Genomic DNA, 25,406 nt, shown 5'->3' with positions numbered 1-25,406 from the left:
AGCTCGGTGCCAGGCTGGGGGGCAACTGGAAAGCGGGGGGGACAAAGCATGGCTCCGTCCCAGGACCTGTGTCCCCAGGTGCCACCCTGTGACTGCGGTCAGGGTGGTGTGACACAGTAGCCTCCTCCTAAGCCCCAGGATGGGTAAACTGAGGCACGGGGGGGGCAGTGACCCAGTTAGAGGGGTTGCAAAGGGGGGGGTGATTCCCAGGACCCCAAAACACCACGCTACGAGCTCAGTCAACATCCACTTTACTGACAGTGGGGGGGTGGGAGTCTGGGGGGGGGTCAGGGGTAGGTTCCCAAGCAGGTCACAGATTGTGTGGGGAACCCACCCTGGGGTGGGGGGCACACATGGGTGAGAACAGCTCAGTAGTGCAATACCAGGGACGGTGCAGGGAACTGAGGCGGGGAGGGGGGGGTGTTCAGGCCCGGTCCCCCCACCCTGTCAGGGCTGGAGGGGCAGGGAAGTGCTACTGGTCATACTGGGAAAGGATCAGTCCCTCACTGCCCCTGGGGTATACCACCCTGGGGTGGGTGCCAAGGTGGTGGTGGGGGGCAACAGGGGCTCTACCCCATCCACGCTGCTCCAACGCCACCCCCAGCTACGTACCTAAGTGCCACTAAGGCAAGGGGGGGTACTGGGACCCCCCCACCCCACTTTTCACACGCTTCCCGGTGAGCCCTAACAGCCGCTGGCGGGAGGCAGAACCGGGACACTAAAACAACCACGCCGGCATAAAACACCACCCCAAGGTGATGGGGGGACACCCGGGGGGACCCCGGCAGCCGGGGCGAGGGGCTATTTACACCCTGGGGGGGGGGGCAGTGAGCTCCCTGGGGGGGGTCATCCTAGGGGACACGGTAGGTGGAGGTGTTCTTGGGCTCGGTACTGGGGACGCACCAGTCCCCCGCCTCCTGGCTAGCCTGGTAGTGCCTCCATGCCGACTTGTTGTAGACGGGCAATCGCTCCACCGAGTCCGTGGACAGGGCCTGTGGGAGACACGGGGGGGGCTGGGGAGGGCCCTGCGCCCCCCCCCTCGCCCCCCCAGAGGCCACCGACCACCCATCCTGGGGGAATGACCCACCTTTAGGTAGATGACGGCGTCGGTGCCGAAGCCCTCCATGGAGAAGAGCTGCAGGTCCCCCTGGAAGTACTTGGCGTAGAGGCGGGAGATGGGCAAGCCGTAGCCAAAGCCAGCCTGGCAGGGGGGGAGGAGGAGATGGGGTGGGGGGGTGGGGGTCCCTGGTGCTGAGGTTGGCACCCCCAGGGCACCCCAAGCCTCTCCGCGCCACCCCAAGTAGCGCCACGTGCACCCACGTGTGTCCACGTGCCACCTCCAGGCACCCCCAGTGGTGACCACGCCACTCTCAAACCTCCCCAGGCACCCTAAAATGTCCCCAGGCCACCCCCAAAGTGTCCCCATGTCACACCCGTGTCCCCACGCCACTCCCAAGCAAGCCCATGCCAGCCCTAGGCACCCCAAGACATCCCCATGTCACCTCCAGGCACCCCAAGACATCCCCACGCCACCCCCAGGCACTCCCCAAATGTCCCCGAGCTACCTCAGAATGTCCCCAAAAGTCCCCATGCCAAGCTCAAACCTCCCCATACCACCCCAAGCACCCCCAAACCTCTCCATGCCACCCCCAAAGCACCCCCATGCCACTCTAGCCACCCTGAAACATCCCACACCACCCCCAGGCACCCCCTGAACGTCCCCAATGCCACCTCCAGCCGCAGACCCGCACCCCGTCCCCCATCCCCCAGGGCCGTGTGGGACCCCCATGGCACCTACCAGGGGGGCACCTACCAGGGGAGCCCCCCCGGTGCCCAGCTGCGGGGTGGGAGCGGTGGAGTACATGTAGCTGAACAGACGCTCGATTTTCCGCAGGGGGACGCCCATGCCGCGGTCACTCATCTATGAGACATCGGAGGGGGGTGACAACCCTGCTCCTGGCCTCCCCCCTGCCCCCCCAACTAAGTGTCCCCCAGGCAGGGCTCGGGGACCCCCCCAGGATGGAGCCGGTGGTCCCTTACGCACCTTGATGGAGAGGTCCTCCTGGCCCAGGGCCACCATCACTTTGATGGCCGGCAGCCGCGGGCTGTTCTCGTGGCTCTCCACCGTGGCTCGCATGGCGTTCTGCGGGGGCACAGAACCGGCTGCGGTTTAGGGGACCTCCCCCCTCTCCACAACCTCCTTCCCACCCCACCCCGTGATGGGGCTGGGGTTTACCTTGAAGAGCTCGAAGAGCATGTGGTAGAGATGCGAGGGGACGTAGACGATGCTGATGGGCTGCTGGGAGTTGCTCGCTGCGGGGAAGAGAGCGGCCGTCAGCATTGGCATCCTCCCCAACCCCAAACAAGCCACCTGAGAATCTCCTGCCGCAGGGGACACCCTCCCCCCGCCAAGCTCGGCCTCACCGTTCACCTCCTCGATCTCCAGGTCAGGCGAGGACATGTAGTACTTGTCACACAGGAGCTTGGCCATGTTGTAGGCGTCTGGGAGGGAGAGGCAGAGCGGTCAGCACCCCCAGGACGAAGGCAGGGGGAGCGTTTGGGCCCGCCTTGCACCCCCCCCTCCAAAATATTTTTCCATTCCTACAGATCCAGGAAGCTTTTGGGGTTTTCTGGAGTGACCTCAAAGCACAGAGGACTGTGGACACCTTGGCTGAGGCCCACCCAAACTCGTGACACAAATGGCTCCCAAACAGGAAGATCCCAGGGCACGAGGAAGATCGGGGGGACCTTTCAACCACCCGGCCCCCCCCCGCCCAATTCATGCCCCCCCCCCCCCCGGGGGTGGGAGCCCCCCCCGGTCCCCACAGACCTCTCACCACGTTGGCCACGCTGCAGTGGGGGTCGATGCTCCCGATGTGTTTGGGGTGCGCGGGGTTGGTGCTGCCGTCGAAGAGCAGTGCTGGGGAAGGGGATGGCGTGGGGTGGGGGGGGGACAGTGAGCAGTGGGGACCCCACCCTGGCCCCAGAGACACCCAGAACCACCCCCACAGCCCCCCACCCCAGGCTGTACCCAAGGCTAGGCTTACTGCCCCCCCCCGTTGTGGGTGAAGGGGACATATGGGGCTTGGTGGGGACATGGGGGACAGGGACATGCGCAGGGGCAAGATGGGGAGGGGGATCTCAGGGCAGGGAGGTGCCCGGAGGAGGGAGGGCATGGGGGGGGGGAAGGCTGAGGCTTGGGGGGGGATGCCACGGGGGGGGCTCAGGGCTGGGACATGCCCAGGGCACAGTTGGGGCTAGTGAGGATGCTCCGGGCAAGATCCTTGGGGTGGGGGGGACATTTGGGGCAGGATCTATGGGGCTGGGGGGCACCCTCGGGGCAGGATCTCTAGGGCTGGGGGGGACATTTGGGGCAGGGACAGGATCTCTGGGGCTGGGGGGGACCCTCAGGGAATGGGGATGCTTGGGGCAGGATCTCTGGGTCTGGGGGGGACGTTTGGGGCAGGGGGATGCTCAGGGCAGGATCCCTGGGGCTGGGGGGGACATTTGGGGCAGGGGCAGGATCTCTGGGGCTGGGGGGGGACATTTGGGGCAGGATCTCTGGGGCTGGCGTGGACATTTGGGGCAGGATCCCTGGGGCTGAGGGGGACATTTGGGGCAGGGGGATGCTCAGGGCAGGATCCCTGGGGCTGGGGGGGACATTTGGGGCAGGATCCCTAGGGCTGGGGGGGACCCTCAGGGAATGGGGATGCTCCGGGCAGGATGCCTGGAGCTGGGGGGGCAGGGTGTACTCTGGGCAGGGGGGGATGCCCAGGGCAGGGGTGGGATGCTCAGGGCTGATGGGGACACTTGGCGGGGGGGGGACGGGACACCGCCGGGGTCGCTCACTGTGCTGGTTGATGAGCATGCGGATCGAGATGCGGCTCAGGTAGAAGCGGTCGAGGAAGTACTGGATGTTCTGGTTGGAGACGGGGTCGTCCCCGTACGCCTCCTTGTACTCGATGACCCCCTGTGCCATGGTGGGCACCACGTCGTTGTGCCGGTTGCGGATGGTGACCAGGGCGTCTGTGAATCTGGGGGGGGGACACAGGGATGGAGCTGGGGGGAGCACCCGGTCCGGGCAGAGCTGAAATCCGGGCCAGGTTTTCCCAGGAGCCGGTGGCACCAGGGAAAACCCGGAGCAGAATCCAGTGGCACTGGGATGCTCAGGGCACTGTAGGGTGGGGGGCACTTTGGGGGTCATGTAGGGTGCAGGGTGCCAGGACTCCTCGGTGACACCAGCTCTCACCAGTACGAGTCTGGGAGGAGGTGGCACCCCAAGATGGGGGACAAGGGGTGTCATGGACATGCTGTCCCCCCCAACTTACTGTCCCAGGGTGGCCTGGTCCTCGGGGTCCCTGTCGAGGAACTCCATGATGTCCAGCAGGCTCTGGACGTACCTGGGGAAGGAGCTGGTTACCCCCCACCCGGTACCCCCAAAAAGAGGGGACACCCCGGGGACCCCACACTGGGGTGGCACAGTACCCTAGGGCACTGCCCCATGCAGGGAGAGGGGCTAAGCACCCCCTCAACCAAGACCACCCCCCCCAAAAAAAAGCTACGGCCCCAAGAAACCACCCTGTGCTGGGGGGGGGGGGGGGCTCAAACTTATCCCCCCCCCGCTGACACGGTGGCCCTTGGGGACACTTGGGGATGCAGCCCCTCCAACGGGGTGGGGGGCACGAGGGTTGCTGCAACCCGGGGTCCCCAGCACGAGGGCTGTGGGAGCGTGGCACGGCCGAATCCTGCTGCCTGCTGGTGCTGGCAGGGACGGGCAGGGCTGGCAGGGGCTGAGGACGCTGCACAAACAACTCGTCACGTGGCGGCAGTGGGAGAAGGTTCATGCTGCCGGAGCTGGCAAGGGGATACGGCACTTAAAGGGACACCCGGAAACCCCCGTGAGAACACGGACCCCCTGGTAATCAGGCCTGGGTCAGCTTTTTTTGGGGGCAGGATGTGGAGGTGATGCTGCTGACACCCCCCCCTCCGATGGTTGGGGACACCCCGCTGGCATGGGGGTGTCCCCAGAGGGCCTGCAGCTTTGTCACCCAAAGGTATGCCGTGGCACCAGCTGGGTACTACCCTGCCAGCCACCCAACCTTGTCGTGTTGTGTGTCCCCCCCCGGCACCGGCAGCTCCCTCTGGACCTGCTGGGGAGGACAGTTGGTGGCAACGGTGGGACGCGCGGTGGCGGTGGGACCTGCGGTGGCAACGGGACCCCCCCTGGGCGATGGCGTTAGCAAGAGTCGTGGTGGCAATGAGAGCCGTGCAGGTGACAGCGGCGGGACCCCCCCCGGTGGCACCCAGCTGGGTGACGGTGGTGGGACCCTTCTGAGTGACAACGGTGGGACCTCCAGTAGCGGGACCCTGGGCAGCGGGACCCACAAGTGCCAGTGGTAGGACCCTCGTGATCTACGATGGTGGGACCCCCATGGGCTACAACAGTAGGACCCGTGGTGACAGCAGGACCCATGCAAGTGCCACTGGTGGGACCCTCATGAGCTACAACGGTGGGACCCCCGGCAGCAGGACCCATATAGATGATGGTGGTGACACCTCCACACCCAACGCCATATGGGACTGGGTGGTCCCGGAGGTGGCAGGACTCCCGGCGGCAGCGGCCCCCGCCACCTCCCCGGCTTCGGACCCCCCCCAATCTCACCAGCTCTGCACCAGCTGGACGGACGGGGTGCGCAGGACGCGGTCCGGCAGGAGGTTGATCTCCTTCATGATGTTGGAGAGGCGGACGGGCAGCTCCTGCCGCAGGAAGGCGAAGGAGGTCTTCTCGCAGGCATTGCTGGAGCCTGGCAAGGTGGGGACGGACAGACAGACGGACACGGGCTGAGCCCCAGCTCCATGCCCCCAGCCCCATGGCTGGCTTCGCTCTTGCTGCTCCGCTGGTGGGGACTGGGGGCGTACTGGGAAGACTGGAGCAGAGGAGGCAGGAGCAGGTCCCTGTCCCTGGCTGGAGGGGGACCCTGGAGGGGCTGGGAGGGCTTGGGGGGGACACGGCTCAGCCCACTGGGGAGGGCAGGCTGGGTCCCCAGTGCAGCCCAGACTGGGGCTGGGAGCCCCCCGAGGGCAACTAGGAGGGGAGAAGGACCTGAGCCACCATCAGAGCTGGGGACACCCAAACCAGACCCTCAGCCCAGTGACACTGGGGTGGGGAGAGCCCCTGCCACAGGGACACACCGAGGTGTCCCCAGGACGTGGATGTCCCCAACCAGGAGCCAGTGAGGTGGGGGGGGTTGCGGGGGCAAAGCTGTCCCTGAGCCCCTGGAGGGGCACATCCCTGGGGACAAGGGACACTGGGATGGAGCTGAAATGTGAGGATTTGAGGGGGGTCCTGGTGCTGGTGGGATGGGGCAGAACTGAGGGGGGGGCCAGGCAGAGGCTGGGGACCCCCAGGGTGCAGCCGCCAGCCTCGGCCGGGGACGGTGCGGCCAGGGACATGGGTAAATATAGCGCTGACATTAAAACCCCTGGGGGGGGGGACAGGAGGGGCCCAGGATGGGTGACAGCGATGGGTGGGGGCACCTCCATCTCCCTGGGGTATTTACCTGGGGTGTTTGCTTGGGGGAGACAGACCTCATGTCACCCACCCTGGGGGTGCTGGGGGGGGCCAGGCAGGTATTTACCCGGCTGCAGGGGGGGACTGGGGATGTGCAGGGAACACCTGGCTGGGGGTCCCATGCAGGGGGTTATTTACCTGATGGGGGCAGGAGGTACCCCACGGGGGGGGGTATTTATTGGAGAAGTATTTACCCAGGGGGTATTTACCTGGAGGGGCATGGGGGGGATATCCACCCAGCTGTTCCCCAGGGGGATATTTACCCAGGTTGCTACTTGCCTGCAGAGAGTAACACCCCCCTGTGGGTGGTTATGGGGGAGCAGGGGGGAGACCCCCCCCCCCCCCAAAACAGAAGCATATCAGGAGACCATATTCCCAGCCCCAGTTATTTACCCGGGACTGGGTATTTCCCAGCAGGGGTAGGGAGGAGAGATATTTACCCGGGACAGAGAGCACTTAGGGGGTAACACCCCCCGCAAAATATAATAACAGGGTATTTGGGGGGATTATAGATACCCAGGCCCAGATACCCACTAGAGCAGATCCCCCCCGGGTATTTATTTACAGGCGCGGGGGGGGGTGGGTGTACTTACCGGGGGGAGGGTGCACGGAGGTCCCTCCCCGGAGCACCGCCCCCAGACCGGGTATTTAGCACGGAGGGGGGGTATTTAGCACAGAGGGGGGATATTTAGCCGGACCGACTGTAATCTAGGAGGAAAGGAGGGAGCGTTCTCCTTCCCGGGACAGCACCCACGACACCGTACCGGGGGTACCCACCCGGGGCGGGGGAGCGGTGGGTCTGTTGGGTGGATGGGTAGTGGTGGGGGGGGGGGTATTTACCGAAGTCCAGGAACTGCTTCATGGAGAGCGGTGACGGCGAGAACTTGCTGAAGTGCTCGATGTAGGTGGGGACGCCGGCCAGCGCCGCCCGCTTGCCCAGGCACCGCAGCAGCCGCATGCCGACCCCCGTTCCCGCGCCCCCGGCCCCCGCGCCCCCAACCCCACCGCCGCCCCGCCCACCGCCGCGCCGCGCGCAAACAACCCGCCCCGCCGCCAATCAACGACCGCCTTGCCGCCGGCTCCGCCCCGCTTTACGCTAAGCCCCTCCCGCACGTTAGCACCGCCCCCGAGGGGGTGGGATGGACACGCCTCCGTCAGCATTAAGCCACGCCCCCTCCCCGTTGTAACCTCTTCGAGCCCGGAGCGGACCCGCCGCGTTTAACCCCTCGCTGCCCGGGTCGCCCCGCTACCCCTTCCCGGGGCGTGGGGGGGGACACGGGGACGACTGAGCCCGCCCCGGCATCACCCCCCCCATGCCCCTGCTCTCCTGGGGTATTACCCCCCAATATCCCTGCCCACCTGGGATATTTCCTCCCCAATACCCCTGCCTGGGCTGCTTCATTGCCCCCCCTCTCCCCAGGGTATTCCCAACCCCCAAAAAAACCCCAGCTCCTTTCCCCACCAGCCCACACCCCCCATCCTGCTGCCAGCCATGAGACGGAGGAGATAAGAGGTTACAAATCCCGGAGCGAGGCTTTATTGGGCCCCGGCTGCAGGGGAGGGGGCGAGTGGGGGCCAGGGGGTGCAGGGACACCACCCCCAGCCCCCAGTACCGACCACGCTCCAGGGCTCAACACTAAAACGCCGACGAGAGACACGGAATAACTTAACGCCTGGGGCAGCGTCCGTGGGGTGGGACAGACCCCCAGCGGGGGATAAGGCTTGCAGGGTGGGGGGGACACGGCCTCATGCTCTGCACCCCCTCCCCAAGCCAAAGCTGCAGCCTATGCGGACTGGGTGGGGGGTGCAGGAGGTGGGGGTAATGAAGATGCAGGATCAGGTCCCTGCATTGCTTTGGAGAGGAGGAGGAGGAAGGGGAGGAAGAAACAAGGTCCCACCGCCCCCATCCCCACCACCGCACGTAGCCTTGGTGAAAGCAGAGGGGAGCCCCGCACCCAGGGAAGGGGGACGCATGGGGGGTGTTGGGGGGGGTGGTGAGCGTGTCCCAGGGTGCCAGGACGTGTCCCGGTGTGCAAGGACATGTGTGGGACACGGCCGGAGGAGTGTCTGCATGGGGGGAAGGCACTCGGTGAGACCAGCAGCGGTCATGTTGGGGAAAGGGGCGGGGGGGCACATTTGGGGCTCATCCCCATGAGCGTGCAAGGCACGAGCGTGCAAGAGCCAGGCTGCACACCGGCGAGCCCGGTGAAGCGGACAGGAGCGTGCAGAAGCCAGCGCCGGGATGCGGCCACGGCCAAGGGGGATTGGGGCAAGGAGAGATGCACTTGTGCAAAGTCAAACACCGGCTCTCGTGCTCCCCTTGCACGGGGGAGGCCGGGGGGGGATGGGGTGGGGGGGTCAGTAGTACTTCTCCGGCTCCTGCCATTTGGTCACCCAGTGTTTCTTGCGCCGGCGAGGCAGGAGGCCGCCGGACTGGTAGCGCTGCTCCTGCCGGATCCTCACCGCGTGGTACTTGGGCATGATCCGGTAGTAGCGGGTCCGCTGGAAGAAGTCGCACTGGGAGGGGAGAGGGAGGGGAGAGGGTCAGCGTGGGGCTGGAGAGGGTCAGCATGGGGCCGGAGAGACCCCAGAGCCGGCAGAGAGAAGAGGCAAAAGGGAGCAGCAGTCCTGGAGCCGCTCGGAGAGACCCCACGGAGCCCACTGTACCCTATAGGGACCTATAGAACCTGGCAGGAGAAATGAGGCAGTGAGGAAGAGGAGAGGAGGCTGAAGAGGAGGAGGATGCCGCTGTAGCCGGCCCCCACGGGGCATTACCAAGCGGGTGGCGCGGGCGCCCGGAGGGGGGGCAGCAGGGCTGGCCCCCCCATTAGTAGTCATCCGTCAGCCGCTTGGTTTCCGACGGCTGGATTCTCATCTCTGCCTTCTGCCCCTTGGCTTCGTACATGGCCCGCGTGTTGGCCCGTCGGAAGAAACCGCACTGCGAGGAAGGAGGTGACAGGGGTCAGGGGGGGACAGGAGAGGGGCCGGGGGGCTCCTGGCCACCCCCCGTGGGGTGGGGGGAGCGGGGCAGCGAACTGCCCCCATTGCACCCTCACTCTGATGCTCGCCCCTGGGGATGCTGTGGGGTGGGTGGACCTGCAGAGCCACGTAACCTCTCCTGGCCAGAGAATGGGGTCCCCAGGGAGCTGGGGGGGTCCCCAGGGGGCCGGAGAAACCGCCCCCCCCCCCCAAGTCCCTGCAGCGCAGGGGGAGGTGGGAGCCACGGGCTGAGGAGGTGCCATCGTCCAGCCCCTGTTTTGGGTGGGTTTTTTTTGCAGCACCCAAAATGTTTTGCAGCGGGATTCTCTCTGCTGCTCCTCTTCCTCATTGCTCAGCAGCTGGGCATCTTCCACCCACCGCTCCCGAGCGTCCCGCAGCCAGGCGGGGAGGATGGCAGCCACCAGTGACACGAGCCCATCAGGTCTCAGCGGCACGGCTCCTGCACCCCCTTCCTGGGAGGGGGAATCCGGGCACCCCCTCACCTTCCAGAGGAGGAGGATGATCAGCCCCAGTAGCAGCAACCCGGCCGCCACCGACACCAGCACCAGCCACAGCGCGATCTCGGCCGGCTGCTCCTCCGTCAGCTCCGAGTCCACGTCCACGGAGAACTGGAAGGGCCGAGAAGAGCCTCATCAGGGGGAGAGCTCCCAGTGGCCCCAGTCCCTCCCAGCCTGTCCCAGTAAGAGGCTCCAGCATCACTCACCCGCACCGTGTGGTTCTTCATGTTGATGGTGGGGATGTGAGTCCGGAGGAAGAGTGTGGCCGTGCCATCCACCTTCACCCGGTCAAAGTCGCTGTACTCCTGCGGGGGCATGGATGATGGAAAGGGGGGGACATGAATGACAGAAGGGGTAAGGGACAGGTGTTAGCTTCTGAGCTGAGACCTGGCAAACTCAGTGCCCTGTTTCAGCACCATCCCCAAGGCAGCAGCCCAGCCTTGACCCCCTCCATCCCCAGGCTGCGCTGCTGGGCCCCATGCTGACCTCGATGAAGGTGCTGTTCCACACCCGGGCACGGATGCTGAAGGTGGTGGAGTCCTGGGTGTGAAGGAGGGGGCACTCGAACCAGATGCAGCGAGCGGTGCCCTTGGAGCAGCTCTAGGACATAAGGGAGGAGGGGGGGAGGTCGGCGGGGGAACCAGAGTCCCCAACGCAGTGCGCTGGTGCCAAGCAGCATACGCGGCCGTCCCAGTGGCGGGCACGTGCTGCTGGACCCCCTCCCACCCCCTGAAGCCCTCACTCACCAGCACCACCTCCGACTTAGCTTTTTTGGCGGTGGCCAGGATGACGGGGGGCTCTGCTGGCTCAGGGGCCTCCAGCTCCCGTCTCTGCCGGGATGGAACCTGGTCCTCCAGCAGCTGGGGGGACACACACACGAGCCCCATCAGAGCCCGGGCAGCTTTGCCCACCCGGGGCTGACGGGGCTGGAAGTACCCACACAGTGGGGCAGGGACACATCCCCCCAAAGGAGCAGGGACAAGGTCACTCACGGTGAGGTTGAGGGGGTTAATGACCCCCCCGGGGGGCTGGCAGGTTTCATTGCTGTTGACGAGGATCTCGGTGGGATAGAGGAGCCATTTGCCATTGGGGATCTCGTAGGGCCACTCGAAGCCCAGCAGGATGGTGCCCAGGGTGCCCAGTGACTCGTTCTTGGTGGTCACCTGCGAAGCAGAGGGGGAGATGGAGATCGGCGCTCCTGACCCCCCCCACGGACACTAGCCGCCCCCCAGCTCACCTGGAAATCAAAGGCGAGGGGGCTGCCCACGTCCTGCTCTCTCCGCATGGCCGACTCGCCCACCACCGTCCCGCTGAAGTGTGACTGGGCATGGGAGGAGACTCTGGGGACAGGACAGGATGGCGGGGTGGGGGGGACACATGCATGGTGAGCGGGGCAGAACGGGCAGGGAGCATCTCTGGGGCACCCCTCTGCCCCGTTCCTGGGACACGGGGGGGTCGTGGCCACTCCCGACGCAGCCAAATTTAGGTGGGGTGGATGGAGGGGATGCAGAGGGATGGGGGGGCACAGCCTTGCTGCACTCACATGGTCAGCGAGGACTGGATGCTGTAGTCCACCAGCAACTTGGCCAGCACGGGCTGCAGGTCCTCCTGGGTGCTTTGCCTGCCAAGGCACTGGGGTCAGCATCTCCCACCACCGAATAGCTCCCAGACAGTGTGGGGCAGCCCCCACCCTCCCAGCAGGAGCCACGGGGTCCCAAGGGGTCCCTGTCCTGTCCATCCCAGGAGCCCTGCCTGCTTTCCAGTTCTTCCCAGACCAGCAACGCCACCAGATACGATCCTCATCCACCACCGTGCTTCCACCAAGTGAAAGAGAAGCCAACATCACTCCAGGCACCCTCTTCCCAGCCCATTTCCACCCACCCGGGGACACTCACGTGGACAGGTCCAGCCACACCAAGATCTCCCGTGTATCCAGCATGATCCTAATGGCCTCGAAGGTGATGATCAGCTCTGCCTGCAGCACAGAGGGACCGTGGAGCAGCTCAGCCGGACCCCCGCCTGCCTGCCAAGCCCCCAAAAAGGGCTGGAGGGTGGCTGGTGGAGAGCACTCACCCTCTGGTTCCTCTTAAAAGGGTTGCCCAGTTCGCACAGCACCGTCTCTGCAATGGTACACGCTCCGCTCTGGGAAGGGGAAGGAGGATGAGGAACATCCCGGCAAAGCCCACCCCGGTCCTCGTGCCTTCTTCAGCCGGGGAGGGGGATGCCACTGCCTACCGGGCGGACGGAGGACGGCAGCAGGCTGGCCGGCACGGTGACGTTGAGGAGCGCCTCGTGGGCATCCTCACCGTTGGAGGGGGTGGTGGGCACGTTGGTGATGTTGATGCTCAGGTAGAGCTTCCGCATGTCCCGGCTGTACTGCAACACCTGGGTACCGTTCAACCTGTGCAGAGACCGTCCCCCACTCAGCACATGGGTGGCCCACCCCAGCGGGATGGAGATGGAGATCCACCCCCCTGCTTCTCCTAGCACAGCCCAGGGTGGGCTGAGGGGCGACCTGTGGCCGAGGGGACGGCACAGAGGGTGGTAGAGATGGATGGGGACCCGGGGGGACCCGCTGTCACCTGGGCAGGGGCTGGTTCTGGTCAGTGACAAAGCTGCTCTGGAGCTGGAGGTTGCTGTAGCACTTGTTATCGGAGCCGCATTCCTTCTGGAACTCGATCTGGAGGGACAGGGACGTCCCCATGAGCCTTCTTCCATCCCCCAGGCGAGGCTCGCTGGGGCGCTTGCAGCCCAGCATCCCCATCACCACCCCCCCCCCAGCACCTTGGTCTCATTCTCGTGGGACTGGTCCTGGTTGAGGACAGGGAAAGCATCGAGGGAGTGGGGGCCCAGCTGAAAGGTCCTGGGCTTCTCCACCAGCGAGTAGTTCATGGAGAGCACGATGGGGTGCAGCTTGTCTCGGATGTTGTCCTGCGGGGTGGCAGAAATCACGGCAAAGCCTCGGCTCCCTCCCTGGCCCCCCCTCCAGCTCCAGCCAGGCAGCCCCTGGCCACAGCTGGGGTACCAGGTTCTGCTCACGAGACCCAACAAACTCATCACGGGAGGGATAGAGGGATGGATGGAGGAAAGGATGGATGGATTTCCACCTCTTTTCCTGCTGTTCCCAAGACCCTCCACATTCTGCCATCCCTCTCCCTGTTCCCAGGAGCTGGTCCCCCAGCTCCAGTGCCACCTGTAGAGCAACCCGTGGTGCATGCACACACTTGTGCGCTCACGTGTGCACAGACACACGTGCGCTCGCACACGCTCACCAGCAGCAGGAGCTCCTTGGATTCACAGCGGGTTTCGGGCATGGGGAAGACGCCGCGGTAGGTGGCAGAGTGGGTGCCCAAAAACCTGACCCTGGGGGGGTGCCGGTCCTTGTCAGCCTCCAGCGTGTACTCCAGGGCTGCGGGGAGAGCAGAGTGCCGTGGCATTGCACACACGCGTGCCTCCAACGCAACCTCCTGTGTGCACACGTATCCCCTGCACACCCACGTGTGTGCATGCCAACACGCGTGCATCTTCCCTTAAACGTGTGCTCACACACACGTGTCCCTGTGGACGCACGCACCCTTGCACAAGTGCTAGTGAACATCCCCCTCCCCCCCCAATGCATTCCCACGCCTGCACCCCCGGGCACTCACTGATCTTCTCCTTGTACTTGGGGTCTCCAGCACTCTGGTTGTAGGAGAAGCAGACGGTCACCGTGATACTGGAGAGGGGGGGAAAAGGGGGCCGTGAGCGGAGCTGCCAGCACCGCAGTACCACGAGCGGGACCGGCTGCACCGAGGTGGGGGCTCACCAGGAGTCAGACGTGCACCGGGCAGGGTCCACCTTGCTGGGCGTCACTGTGAAGGTTTTGTTCAGGATGTTGATCACGGGTCGAGCTCTGGGCAGAGACGGGGGTCAGCTGAGCTCCCCCCCACCCGCAGCGGCACAGCCCCTCCTTGCCTAATACCGGTTCCCAGAGCCGGGCACATCGCTCCGTGCCCACCGCTCCGTGCCCACCTCGCTGCCCCGGGGTGCTGGCAGAGGCAGGAGCCATCCCTAGGAGATGGCAGGGAAGGCAGAGGGCTGCGGGATGCCCACCGGTACCAGCTCCCTTACCTGAGTAGGACGATCTTCTCCGCCAAGCTGCCCACCAAGAGGTCGGGGTAGGAGTTCCCGTCCACGTCCAGCCCCCCGCTCAGCGAATACCCGAAGGTCTGCATTCTGGCGGGGCCCAGATCCGACCCGCTGATCACCTGGATTTGGGCAGGGGTGGGTGGGATGTCACCCATTGCTCAGCAGCCCCATGGATCCGGGGATCTACCTGCTGCATCCCACCGCAGAGCATGGAGGGCTCGGAGGGGATGCGGAGCCCCGCTGCCCCGGTGAGGGGCTCCCCACGGGGGTCATTACCTGCCGGGGTTTATCCAGCAGCCCTTCTGCGCTGCTGTGGTAGATGTAGACCTTGCCGTGTCCCTCGAAAGGAGCCCCCACAGCGATATCTGTGGGGAGAAGAGCAGGATCAGACCCGCAGGGATAGGGCTGCCCCGTAGTATACCTCCACACCTCCTCAACCCCTCTCAATCCGCCCCCCTCCCCCAACTCTCACCCAGCCCCTCTCATCCTTGAATGCACCCCCCCTCCCAAGATGCACCCCATCTCCTTCTCTTCACCCCAAATCTCTCCCGAGACCCCCCCCCCCCTCAAGTGAGATCCCCTCTTACCTGAAGACACCCCCAACCCAAAGCCCCCCCCCTCCCCAAGGGTCCCCAGCTCCTCACCCTGAAAGCCATCCTGGTTGATGTCCCCGATGCTGGCCACGGCGAAGCCAAAGGCGGAGTTGCTGGGACCGGTGAGGACCAGGCTGGGGTGGGACTGGAAGCCCCCCACCTCGTTCATGTAGACATACACGGCCCCCCCCACCTCCTGCTTCCGCTGGAAGTAGTACGGGGCTCCCACCACCAGATCTTGCCACCTGCGGGGCCGAGGGGCCGGTCAAGGTTGGGGGCTGCGACACAACCCCACCCCGACACACCAGACCCCCTCCCCCCAAAAAGATGACTCCCCCCCAAAAAACCTCCCCACCCCTAAAGCTGCACCCCCCCCCTCCATGCTATGACCCACAGAGACCCCGCTTGAGCTGCAGCATATCCCAGGTGAGACCCCAAACCCCCAGGAGCTGGGGGGGATCGCGGCCCCCCCACCCTCACCCGTCGTTGTTGAGGTCTGCCAGGGCCACGGCGCTGCCGAAGTAGGAGCCGACCTGGTGCCCGGGGAGGAGGAGGCTCTTCTGCAGCGTCTGCTGGGGGCTTCGGCTCAGCAGGTACACGGCACCCATGTGCTTGTACCGGGGAGCGCCCGTCACCACCGTCACCGCGTCCCGCTGCAACACCGCACTGCCCACCTCCGCCGTGTACCCTGCCACCAAACGCACCCCCCGCCCCCGCCACAGTGAGATGGGGGCCAGCACGGTCTGACATCTCCAGACCCAGTGTCCCCCCACCATGACCACCTCCGGCCCCCCCGGACCACCACGGTGTCAGCACTACACCCCTGGTCCCATCGTCCCTGGGGAATACGGGGGGTCTCCAAGCCTCCCTAAACCCCCCACCCCTTTAAAATCCACCCCCAAGGTTCCCCCTAAATCCACATCCCCCAAAACCTCCTCCTTGCTCCAAATCCGCCCCCCCCAAGGGGGATGCCCCCTGCCCTGCTGCCCCCCCACCTATATAGGTATTGCCGCTCCTCTTGTTGGGGTAGGAGAAGTCGTGCAGGTCCCACATCTCCCGCTGCAGCATGTAGTCGGTACCTGCAACGGTGGGGGGGGGGGGGTTAACCCCACAGCGGGGGGGCAGCCCCTCACCCCCAGCTCAGCACCCGCTCCCCTTGCACGCCCGCAAAGCGTGTGAGCACGCATGCGGCCGGACACGTATGCACGGACACGCTCACCCACGTGTGGAGGGTTTGCGTAGGTGTGTAGATAAGCACACGGACGATACGTGTCGGGCACGCTCAGGCACATCCACACGCACGAGCGCGCAAATACGTGCACGCGCGCGCCGGTGCGTGTGTGCGCACTCGCCACGCGCATGTGGGCACATAAGCGCACACGAGCGTGCGCGCACGTGCGTGCTCCAATGTCCACACACGAGGGGATGCCCCGTGGGCGTACAGGCACCGGGCATCCCCGGGAAAGGGGGCTGCCCACCCCTGCCCACCTCCCCAGGCACACGTACCTTGCCAGTTATAGGCACCGGGCGCCCCGAAATAGATGATGTTGGCGGTGAAGCCGGCGCTGGTGCCCATTTGGCACATGCCGGTCTCGTCGGCGTCCGTGTTGGAGTTGCACATCTCGTTGTGGTAGGTCTGCCACTCGTCGCTGATGTTGAGGCGCAGGTCGTTGCCCCGCACGTAGCACTTGCCCACCATACGCCGCTGGTCCTCGCTGCCCGACCACAGCACCTTGGTGTAACGGTGAGCGCAAGCCTGCCGGGACAGCCCAGCATCTGCTTTCAGCGTCTGGTGGCACCCCTAAAAATCAGGGGCCACCACCCCCTACCCCTTTGTTCTGCCTCTGCCCCCATCCTGGCGTCAGGTCGTATATACAGATGCTGCCCTGCCATTAACGCAGCCCATACCCAGAGTTACCCCACCTATGACGGTCTATAGGGTATGACGCTGTCCTGCCACCCGAAATGCTCCGGAGAGCTTCAGCCCATCCACACCAGCACACCCTGCCAGGAGAGGGGGTCCGCACACCCCGTCACCCCACAGCTCCCAGTCCCAGGGGACTGGGGAAGCCCTGCGGTGCCTCTGCCCGGTGCCACCGCGCCGGGGACACGCGCGAGACCCATGTGAAAACCACCAGCAGCTCCCTGGTGCCCTCGCGCAGTCGTGTGAGGCGGCGGCTCAGCCCCGGCACATGCGCGTGCGAAGAATCGGGGCGCGCGTGCGAAGAATCGGGGCGCGCGTGCACTCACCAGCACCCTCCCCGCCGGCTGCCGCTGGCTGGCCACCGTCACCCCCAGCCACATATCATCGATGATGGCTTTGTCCGGTTCACCTGGGTGAGGAAGAGACAGCGTGAGAGAGTGGGGATCCCCCGCACCCCCAGAGTGCCTGGGGCAGGGGGGGAGGCGTTTTGGGGTGCCGCGGGGCACTCACGTACTCTTCAACTCAATGTCGAGCGGTTGGCAGTCGTTCCTGAAGGCGGTGAGGGGGCAGGCGTAGACGGCGCCCGTCCGCGTGCCGTTTGCCGGCTCCACATCTCGGGGGGCTCCCACCAGCAGCCTGGGGGGCAGAGAGGGGGTGGGTGGGTGGGGGAGTGGCAGGTCCACCCCCCCCCAATGCCCTCCATCACATTTTGGGGGGTGCAAAGCCAGGCAGGCTGCCCCAGGGGAGAGGGTGGTGGGGTGCGATGGTGGCCAGGAGGTGCTCGCCCGGAGCACGTCACGCCTCGACACCCCTAAATAACGGGGGGCAGCAGACCCCCAGCCCCATCTCCAGAGGAGGAATGGGGGTTCCTCTTGGATGGGCGTGCGCGGGGCTGGCAGCAACCAGCCTCTTGCTCCCAGCACGTGGGCGCACGAGCACGCCGAAAGGTCTCACGAGACAGCAAAGGGACAGACCCCCCCCTCCTCTGGGTGGGGGACAGATGGACGGACACGCTCCTTGCAGGACCCGATCCCAACCTGGGCTCAGGACCGAGCCCCCCCATCCCGGTGCACGGTGGGCACAGGAATAGGGGGATGAGGCTGACGCCCTGCAAACCTCGCACGCCGCGCTCGCCGTGCCGGTAGGGAAAGCAAAGCGGGGAGCAGTTCGGCATGAACTGGCCGACACTGGGGGCCCCCACGCCTGTGTAAACAGCCATAACCCTTCCCGGCCAACCTTTGAGCCGATGGCGAAGCCGGGGCCTCCGCGGCACAGCTGCGGCGTGTCCGGCAGACAGGCTCGCCGCCTCCGGCCGCCGTGCCGTGGAATGCCGTGAGAACTGGCCGTCCCAGAAAAATGGGGAGAGGCGGGGGGAGACCCTTCAGGAGTGGGGAGGGTGAGCTGGGACCAGCTCCAGGAGGGGCACACGCGCATCCCCTCTTCCCGGAAAGCGTCTGGGTTTGCGTCCCCTCCTCTGGGCAGAACTGGGGGTCCTGGGGGGAGGCAGCACCCTTGCGGGGGGGGGTGACTCAGACCCCTGGGGGGGCACAGACATCCCGGCTGAGTCATGGTGATGCCACACAGTGGGGGGGGTGGGGGGGTGGAGGACATTGGCATCCCTGGATGGGTGCCCAGGCTGGAGATGCAACACCCGCAGCCCAGCTCCACGTGGACTCATCCCCCAGGGGCTTTAAGGTGATGCTGAAGGGACCCCAGCACCCACCCGAAACCCCCCCCACCCTAAGGGAAGAGGCTGGGGATCCCAGGTAACAGAAGGGCACAGGATCCGTAGCCCTGCCGTGGGCCTGGGTGACGAAAGGAGGACCCAGCCTGCCTGGGGGGCTCCGGAAAGGCCAGCCTTTCCGCTGGGAAGTCCTTCGGGATCTCGAGGACAATGGCGCGGAGGAGGCACGGCCGCACGGTGCCAGCAAAGGAAGCGCGTCCCCACTTGTAGGCAGGATGGAGGCAGACTGCTGGGGGGGGACACAAGGCACCCAGGTAGTTGCCACAGACCCTAGACCTTATCACAGGGCACTGGGGTAATGAGCTGGTCAGTTCTCAGCAGGGCCAGCCCGGCTACCGGCAAGGACGGGGGCAAATTTGGCTGTCCCCATCCCACTACCATCGGGAAGGGAGCAATGGGGAAGGCAGAGCTGAGCAATGCGAGGCCGGGAACGCGGGCGCGTCCGGGCAGCGCCGGGGCGGCTGACTCAAAGCCCAGGCGCAGGAGGAATGTGGGGCCCCAGGCAGCCCCCGTCCCGGCACGTCAGGTCTCCCCCCCCCCCACCTCCTCCATGCCCTCCCAGCCGCTGACGGGGCACAGCCGGCGGCATCGCTCCGGCTGAGTCAGCCAGACGCTGCAGGTGGGGGGGTATGGCATCACTCAGCCATAGAGGAGCCCCCCCAAGGGGTGTAATGGGGGGGGTCCGCTCCCCCGTCCCGGGGAATGCTGGGCTGGGGATGCCAGCGGCACCTGCATCCCCCCCAGGAAAGTGGGACCCGTCGGGTGTGAAGGCGAAGTCGTTTCCTCCTGACTTTTTCCAGCCTGGCACAAAGAAATCTGCCCCCCCTAATTCCTGTTGTGCGTCTCCCCCCCCGCATATACCTGAGGGACACGGGACACCATTATCCCCACTTACCTGAAGGGGAAGTGACTCAGTGCAGCCGTGCTGTGACTCAGGGCTGGAGGGAAAAGCTGAGGGGGGGACACGGGGGGGGGGGGGTGTCCTGCTCCCCCACCCTGAGCCCCAGCAGGACCCACAGCCCTCGGGTGCTGCCCCACCGCCAGCGTGGCTCCTGGGGGACAGGGACACGAATTTGGCCCCTTGTCTGGTCCAGCCTCCCTGGGTGGTCCTGGCTCAGCCAGACCCTGGCTCCAAGCAAAGCCATTCCCAACCACCAGCGCTCCCCACGGCTGTGCCCCGTGGGTCCCCGGCAGGGGGGGGCCGGTGGGAGCCGACCCAAGCCAAGCAGCTTCGGCGCCTCGCTGCCTCCAGCCAAGACTTCCCAGCATGGCAGCCCACCCATGGGATCTGCTCCTGGGGTGGGGGGGGGAGGTTGCGGGATGCTGGGGGCTTCTGAGCTTCAATGGAGCAGTGGGGGGGGGATGCACAGACCCCCCCGCCTCCCTCAACCCATGCATGCCCCAATGTGCCACGCAGCGACCTTGAGACCCGGGAAAACCAGAAGCTGGGATGCTGGGACTCCCATCTCAGGGAGACCAGGACCAGTCTGTGGCACTGGTCCCACTCGAGTGGGGGGGGACACACAAGGAGATGGGGCTCAGCCCAGGCTGTGTGCTTGGGCAACAGAAAAAAGGCAGGGATGGTCAAACAGCAGCAAGAGGGGGAGGCTGGGAAGGGAGGGAGGCAGGAATGCGAGAGGCCATGGCCCGTCCTAATCCGCCCTGGTAAAATGGGGCGGGGGGGGGGGGCTCCCCGCCAGTGCTGGCTGAGCCAGGAGAGGCGGCTGCGGGATGGTCTTGGCACCACGGCACCAATTGGCTCCGAAATGTGGGGGCGGGAGAGGTCTGGTGAGGATGGCGAAGGGGGGATCCGATGGGGACGCTGCAGCACACGCCCCCCCCCCCCCCCCCCCGAGCCCCCCACTCCCCTCCCCGGGGTGGGCGCCAGGCGGGGAGCAGCTGGGCAGCGAGCGCAGCACCTCATCCATCTCCCAACACGCTCGAGGGGTGAGAAGCGGAAGAGTGGGCTCCGGCACAGCACCCCATCCTGCTCCATCCCATCCCATCCCTGGGCACAGGGACCCCCCCGCCTCCAAGGCTCCAGGTTTGAGAGTTCAGCTCCGCTATTGGGCTGCAGGGCCCCCCAAGAACCCCCCCCGAACCCCCAAAAGCAGGCAACCAAGGGGTGTCCCTGGCATAGCTCACCCCCTCAAGGCTCTAGGCCAGTCCCAAACCACCCCCCAGCACCCCAACACCCCCCCAGCACCACTATGTTTGCAATGCAGGGGGGACCCTGCAATGATCGATTCCCCCCGGGGAGCCCTGAGCAGGCAAATCTGCTGATGCCCGCGCCAGAAAGGAGGTGGGAGAGGGGGAAATGGCTCCTTGAAGCAGCGAGGGATGAACGGACGGACAGGATGGATGGATGTGACCCGCCGGGTGCCGGCCCCACCACGGCACATCCGTCCCCCCTCCGCCTGCCAAAGAGCCGCAGCCCCATAGGACCCCGGCGGCTTTCGCCGGCCCCCGGCCAAGGCGGGGGGAGCGCAGCCAGGCCAGCTCTGGCAATCGGCAGAAAAATTAGGCGAGGGGGAGGAAAAGCTGGGAATTCAGCTGGCCCCGCTGCCGGCCATGCTATCCTCCTCCCCACTGGCCAGCTGGGACCAGAAAGACCCCCAAGCATCGGACAGAGCCCCTGCTCCCCCATGCACACAGGAGGGAAACTGAGGCACCCAGAAGGGTGCAGACATGGGTGCTGCCTCCTGCCTCCCCCCTGGCTGCAGGTACAGGGTCCCTGGCACAGAAGCACCGTGCCTCAGTTTCCCCATGTCATTCAGGGACCACCAAACCCCCATGGGTCGGATTGCCCTGGCACTGCCGGGTCCTGCCGGCACGACCTCAAGCTGAATTACGTTCCCTGTCTGAGTCCACGGGAGCGGCCGGACCCGGCACGGGCAGCCAAAAGGAGTTTCTTAATCTCGTGGAGACCGATAACACCGCTGCTTCCACCTTGCCTTCACCTGGCCTGGGGAGGAGTGAGCAAACAAACCTTTGCATGGGCACAGCTCCGGGACATGAAAAACACCGCAGGGGTGGAGGAGGGGGGGGAAACGACGACAGGGGACTCCAGCGTCACACCAGCCGTGCCAGCCTCGTCCCTCCCCGGCTGGGAAGCAGCCCTCCCCACCCCACCGGGAGATCAGGAATGCCAGCTGTGCTCCGGAGCATCCCTCCCACCCCACCGCCATCCCAACACCTCTGGCAGCCGCACGGCATGGAGGCCCCAAAAAAATAAACCACAGGACACCCTCCTCCCCCCCCTCCACCCCAGCGAGGATGATGGTGGCAGGAAGCGTCCCTTTCCTGTCCCCACCCTGGTTGCAGCAGGGCTGCACCTGCGAGAGTTTGCCCGGCAAGCAAAGGGCAGGGAAAACTTCCATCCGCTGCCGGGACCAAAGGAAGGGAGCGGGTTTTCCCCCCGTGGTGCTGCAGCCCGGCTCAGCAACCCCCCCAACCCCAGCTTGTGGCTCAGCTATGGGGAGGAAGAGCAGGGCTGCCTGCCCTGGGATGGGGGGGGGGGCATCTGTGCCGGTCGCACCTCACCGCATCCACCCGGAATGGTTCTGATAACCCAGGTTGGAACAACGGACACCCTCACGGACGGAGCAAACCCTGCAGCTCTTCCAGCCCTCTGCCACGCTCCTGCCGGCACCATTCCCCCCCCACTCCCCAAGCTAGGAGCAAGGGGCAGGTAGCTCCCCCAGTTTGCAGGAGGGCGGCTGGCCATCAGGATACCGACACTGGTATTTATCTCCTGCCACTTCCACGAGAAGCAAGTGCCTCCCCAGACCTGCCCGCAGCGAGCAAGCCAGGCCCTGGTTAGGCAGGAGCTGCCTGCACTCGCCCCGGCCCCCCTCCTGCCCACGCCACGCAGGCAGAGCTGCCTGCGCAGCCCATCCAGGTCCGCTGCCCGCATCCGAGGCTCCGTGGGGAAGCAGGGACACGCTGGGCATCCCACGGCCCCTCCGCACTCACAAGGATCCCCCTGTGTCCCCTGCAATGGGGATGGACAGCTGGGGCGGGGGGGCTCCCAGGGGAAGGGGGTGCAAATTCCCCCAGGGGTTTTACACTCCAAAGCCTTCCCCCCCCAGACCGCAGAGCCTCCGCGCCTCGCCAGCATCACGCTCAGACACGCACGGGCCACGTGGCCCACGCTGGGGGATCACAAGCCTGTGCCGGGGCCAAAGCCCCCCAAATTCCCCCCCCCCCCCCCGAGACAGGGCAACAGCCAGCGCCAACATCTCGGGAAGACGGACGAGCCGATCTGTCCCGGTGCCAGCCAGGAACCTGACCTCGATGTCCCCCTGCCAGCTGCTCCGATGTCACCAGAGCCGGGGAAACCCAGCTATGGATGGGAGCCAGCGTGTCCCCACGGGGAGGAGGGATCCCCGGGGGTGCTGGGCCAGCTCCTGCACCCCCCCCGCAGCTGCTCCGCGGGGGAACGGCTTCACTCCCTCCTGGACGGGAGCAACAACAAGACATCCCACGGCGGGCAAGCGGCCGAAATGCATCTCTGGAATGCGGAGCAGCAGATGCCTCCGTCCAGCAGCTGCCACCGGTCCCTTCACCATGGGCACAGCAAAAAAGAGGGAGCCCTCTGGGTCTCCGAATGGGCCCCCCCAATCCCGCAGCTGGGAGTTGCATGGGAGGGTGAGCCAGCAAAAACCTGTGCCCCCAAGCGAGAAAAAAAAACCCAACCCAACCCCTGCACCGGCGCCTTCTCCTCAGCACGCACACACAACTCGCACCTCCGGCTGGGAGGGATGGGAGCTGGGGATGCTGCCCGTGGGGGGGGTCCGGCTGAGCCAGAGGTGGGGGGGGACACACACAACAGCAGGGGACGTGGCGAGTGACAGTGGTGGGATTGCACGGGGAATGCACCGGCTGAAAAGGGCTTTTGTTGGGGTTTTGCTCGACAGCAGGAATTACAGTTCAACAGGTTCCCCAGGGCTGCTGGATGGGGACGGAGCTTTGCCAACAGCCGGCCAAAGTTGAAGGGGGGACGCGAGGGGCTTCGCAACCGCTCCGGTGAGGGTCAGCGCCGACGGTGCCGAGCCGGGACCCCGCGGGTGGGGATGGCTCCCACCTCCCGGGGGTGGCCGCCAGCCTCCGTGCCCACCGGTGCTGTCACAGCGTGTCCCTGCTCTGCTGCCCAGTATCACCGGGGTCCTGTGCTGGGGGGGGGGGCGCACAGTGGGTGCTCAGCACCCATGGAATAAGGGTGGGGGGGAAAACCCCAAGGTCAGGACGGGACCCCCTCCAATAAAGGGGTGCGGAGCAAAGCCACGAGCAGGGGCTAAACACCCGAGGAGCTTTTTTACGGCATATATCCCCCTTACCCAAGGCTCTGGGGCCGCTTTCTCCCACGAGGGACCCCCCCCCCCAGCACCCAAACCCCTCGGGACGCCCCTCTCCCTGCACCTAAAGCCCCACCAGCTCCTCCTCCCACGGCGGCGAGAGCAACCCGGGCACCTTTGCCCCCCCGCCCGTGGGACCCCCACCCCGGGGGACCCTCCCTCCCCCCGGGGACCCCCCCCACTCCCTCCGCACTCACAGACACCTCTCCTCCCGCTCGGTCTGACGGTGCAGCGCTACCGAGAAGCCGAAGAAGCCGTCGGGGGTCGCGCCCTCCTTCAGCACCGGGAAGGTGCGGTCCAGGTTGAAGGCGGCGGCACCGCCGAGCAGCGTGCCCAGCACCAGCAGCAGCAACCCCGGTACCGGAGGAGGAGGAAGAGGCGGCGGCAGCAGCAGCCGGCGGCGGCACCGCGCCATGTCCCGCACCGGCTTCCCGGAGCCGCCACCGCCGGACCGCGCCCCACCGGGGCCGGTGCGCTGCGGGGCGGGGGCGGGGCCGGGCGGGGCGGGCGCGCGCCCTTCCGGGCACTCCCCTTAAAGGGGCCGCGCGCGCACACGCATCTCTTCCTCCTCCCCCCCCCCCCCCAAACCGGGCACCTGCGGGGGGCGGGGGGGGGGGGCGGCGCCCCGCGCGTGCGCAGCGGGGAGGCGGGGACACACCTGCGCGTGCACGGCGGGAGCAGGCGCGCTGGCGCACGCCCCGCCCACCCCCGGGGCACCGCCTCATCCACCCCCCCCCCCAGCCCATGCACACGCTCGCCCACCCGCCACGCGCAACCGTACCCGCACACGTGGGACGGCTCCGCCCACTCCGGCGGCCCACCCTGGCCTGGCCCGGCCTTGGGCCGTGGGGGATGAGGGGGGGCAGTGCCCCCCCCCAAAAAAGAACCCCCACGGGCCCTGCGCTGCACCCTGCGCTGTCCCAGGGGACCCCAAGGGTGGCACCCACCTCCTGGGACCCCCCTACCTGGGACCTCTACACAGGAGACCCCCCCCTTCGGACCCCCATGATGGATTCTTTGGGATTAGATTCCCCCCCCCCCCGGGATGGGACCTCCAAGGATCAGACCCCCCCATAGGGTGGGACCCCCTGGAATGGGACCCCCAAGGATCAGACCCCACCCCGTGGGGTGGGACCCCCTGAGATGAGACCCCCAATGATCAGACCCCCCCCCCATGGGGTGGGAACCCCTGGGATCAGACCCCCCCCCATGGCGTGGGACCCCCTGGAATGGGACCCCCAAGGATCAGCCCCCCTCCCCCATGGGATGGGACACCCTCCCCCCAAGGAATGGGACCCCCGCTCCTGAGCTCAGCCCCCCCTTGCTGGACCCCACTGGGAGGTGGGAGCAGGACGGGAGGGAGAGAAAATCCTCGGCCTCCCACGACGCCTTCCCACCCGGGAACGCCGGGAATGCACGGGCTCCCTGCCCGGTACCGGCTCCCGGGACCCTCCCGCCGGGGGTGGGTGCTGGGGGCTGCGGCACCCAGGGATGGCCGTGAGGACCTGGGTGGGGGGGTGGACAGACCCCCACCCTGAGGGCCTGGCTGGGGGCAGGAGGTCAAGCCGGGACCCCGAGAGTGGGACCGGGGC

At 66.4% G+C, this 25,406-nt stretch overlaps 2 protein-coding genes across 4 annotated transcripts; both read right to left on the bottom strand.

Moving 5' to 3' along the window:
- Positions 1–234: 234 nt before the first annotated feature.
- Positions 235–7,583, bottom strand: PDK2 (pyruvate dehydrogenase kinase 2). Of its 2 annotated transcripts, none has more exons than XM_069786564.1 (11): positions 7,412–7,583; positions 5,663–5,804; positions 4,329–4,400; positions 3,850–4,034; positions 2,831–2,920; positions 2,425–2,502; positions 2,237–2,313; positions 2,045–2,143; positions 1,814–1,921; positions 1,088–1,201; positions 235–992 (listed from the first exon to the last, which is right to left on the bottom strand). In XM_069786564.1, exons 1-11 carry the CDS (start codon positions 7,527–7,529, stop codon positions 852–854), a joined length of 1,224 nt encoding a protein of 407 aa, XP_069642665.1. In that variant the 5' UTR covers positions 7,530–7,583; the 3' UTR covers positions 235–851. The 2 variants fall into 2 exon arrangements, with proteins under 2 accessions (XP_069642665.1, XP_069642664.1); XM_069786563.1 differs by having other exon boundaries at positions 1,799–1,921; positions 7,412–7,582.
- Positions 7,584–8,078: 495 nt separating this feature from the next.
- On the bottom strand, positions 8,079–24,341 carry ITGA3 (integrin subunit alpha 3). 2 transcript variants are annotated; one of them, XR_011325325.1, is made up of 26 exons: positions 24,012–24,340; positions 17,228–17,349; positions 17,040–17,122; positions 16,296–16,545; positions 15,785–15,868; positions 15,270–15,477; positions 14,841–15,034; positions 14,473–14,561; positions 14,179–14,315; positions 13,874–13,960; positions 13,716–13,783; positions 13,341–13,477; positions 12,853–12,999; positions 12,651–12,748; positions 12,304–12,469; positions 12,142–12,210; positions 11,964–12,043; positions 11,612–11,689; positions 11,306–11,408; positions 11,061–11,231; positions 10,815–10,928; positions 10,555–10,668; positions 10,275–10,373; positions 10,054–10,179; positions 9,347–9,509; positions 8,079–9,088 (listed from the first exon to the last, which is right to left on the bottom strand). XR_011325325.1 is itself a non-coding variant. In XM_069786562.1 (25 exons), exons 1-25 carry the CDS (start codon positions 24,227–24,229, stop codon positions 8,930–8,932), a joined length of 3,201 nt encoding a protein of 1,066 aa, XP_069642663.1. In that variant the 5' UTR covers positions 24,230–24,341; the 3' UTR covers positions 8,079–8,929. The 2 variants fall into 2 exon arrangements, 1 of the variants encoding a protein (XP_069642663.1); XM_069786562.1 differs by lacking the exon at positions 9,347–9,509 and having other exon boundaries at positions 24,012–24,341.
- Between the last annotated feature and the right edge of the window lie 1,065 nt (positions 24,342–25,406).

The sequence above is a fragment of the Haliaeetus albicilla genome, chromosome 7 (assembly GCF_947461875.1).
Source record: "Haliaeetus albicilla chromosome 7, bHalAlb1.1, whole genome shotgun sequence".
In the NCBI taxonomy this organism is placed as follows: Eukaryota; Metazoa; Chordata; class Aves; order Accipitriformes; family Accipitridae; genus Haliaeetus; species Haliaeetus albicilla.
The sequence above is the reverse complement of the archived record's forward strand: the minus strand, read 5'-3'. Positions and strand labels throughout refer to the sequence as shown.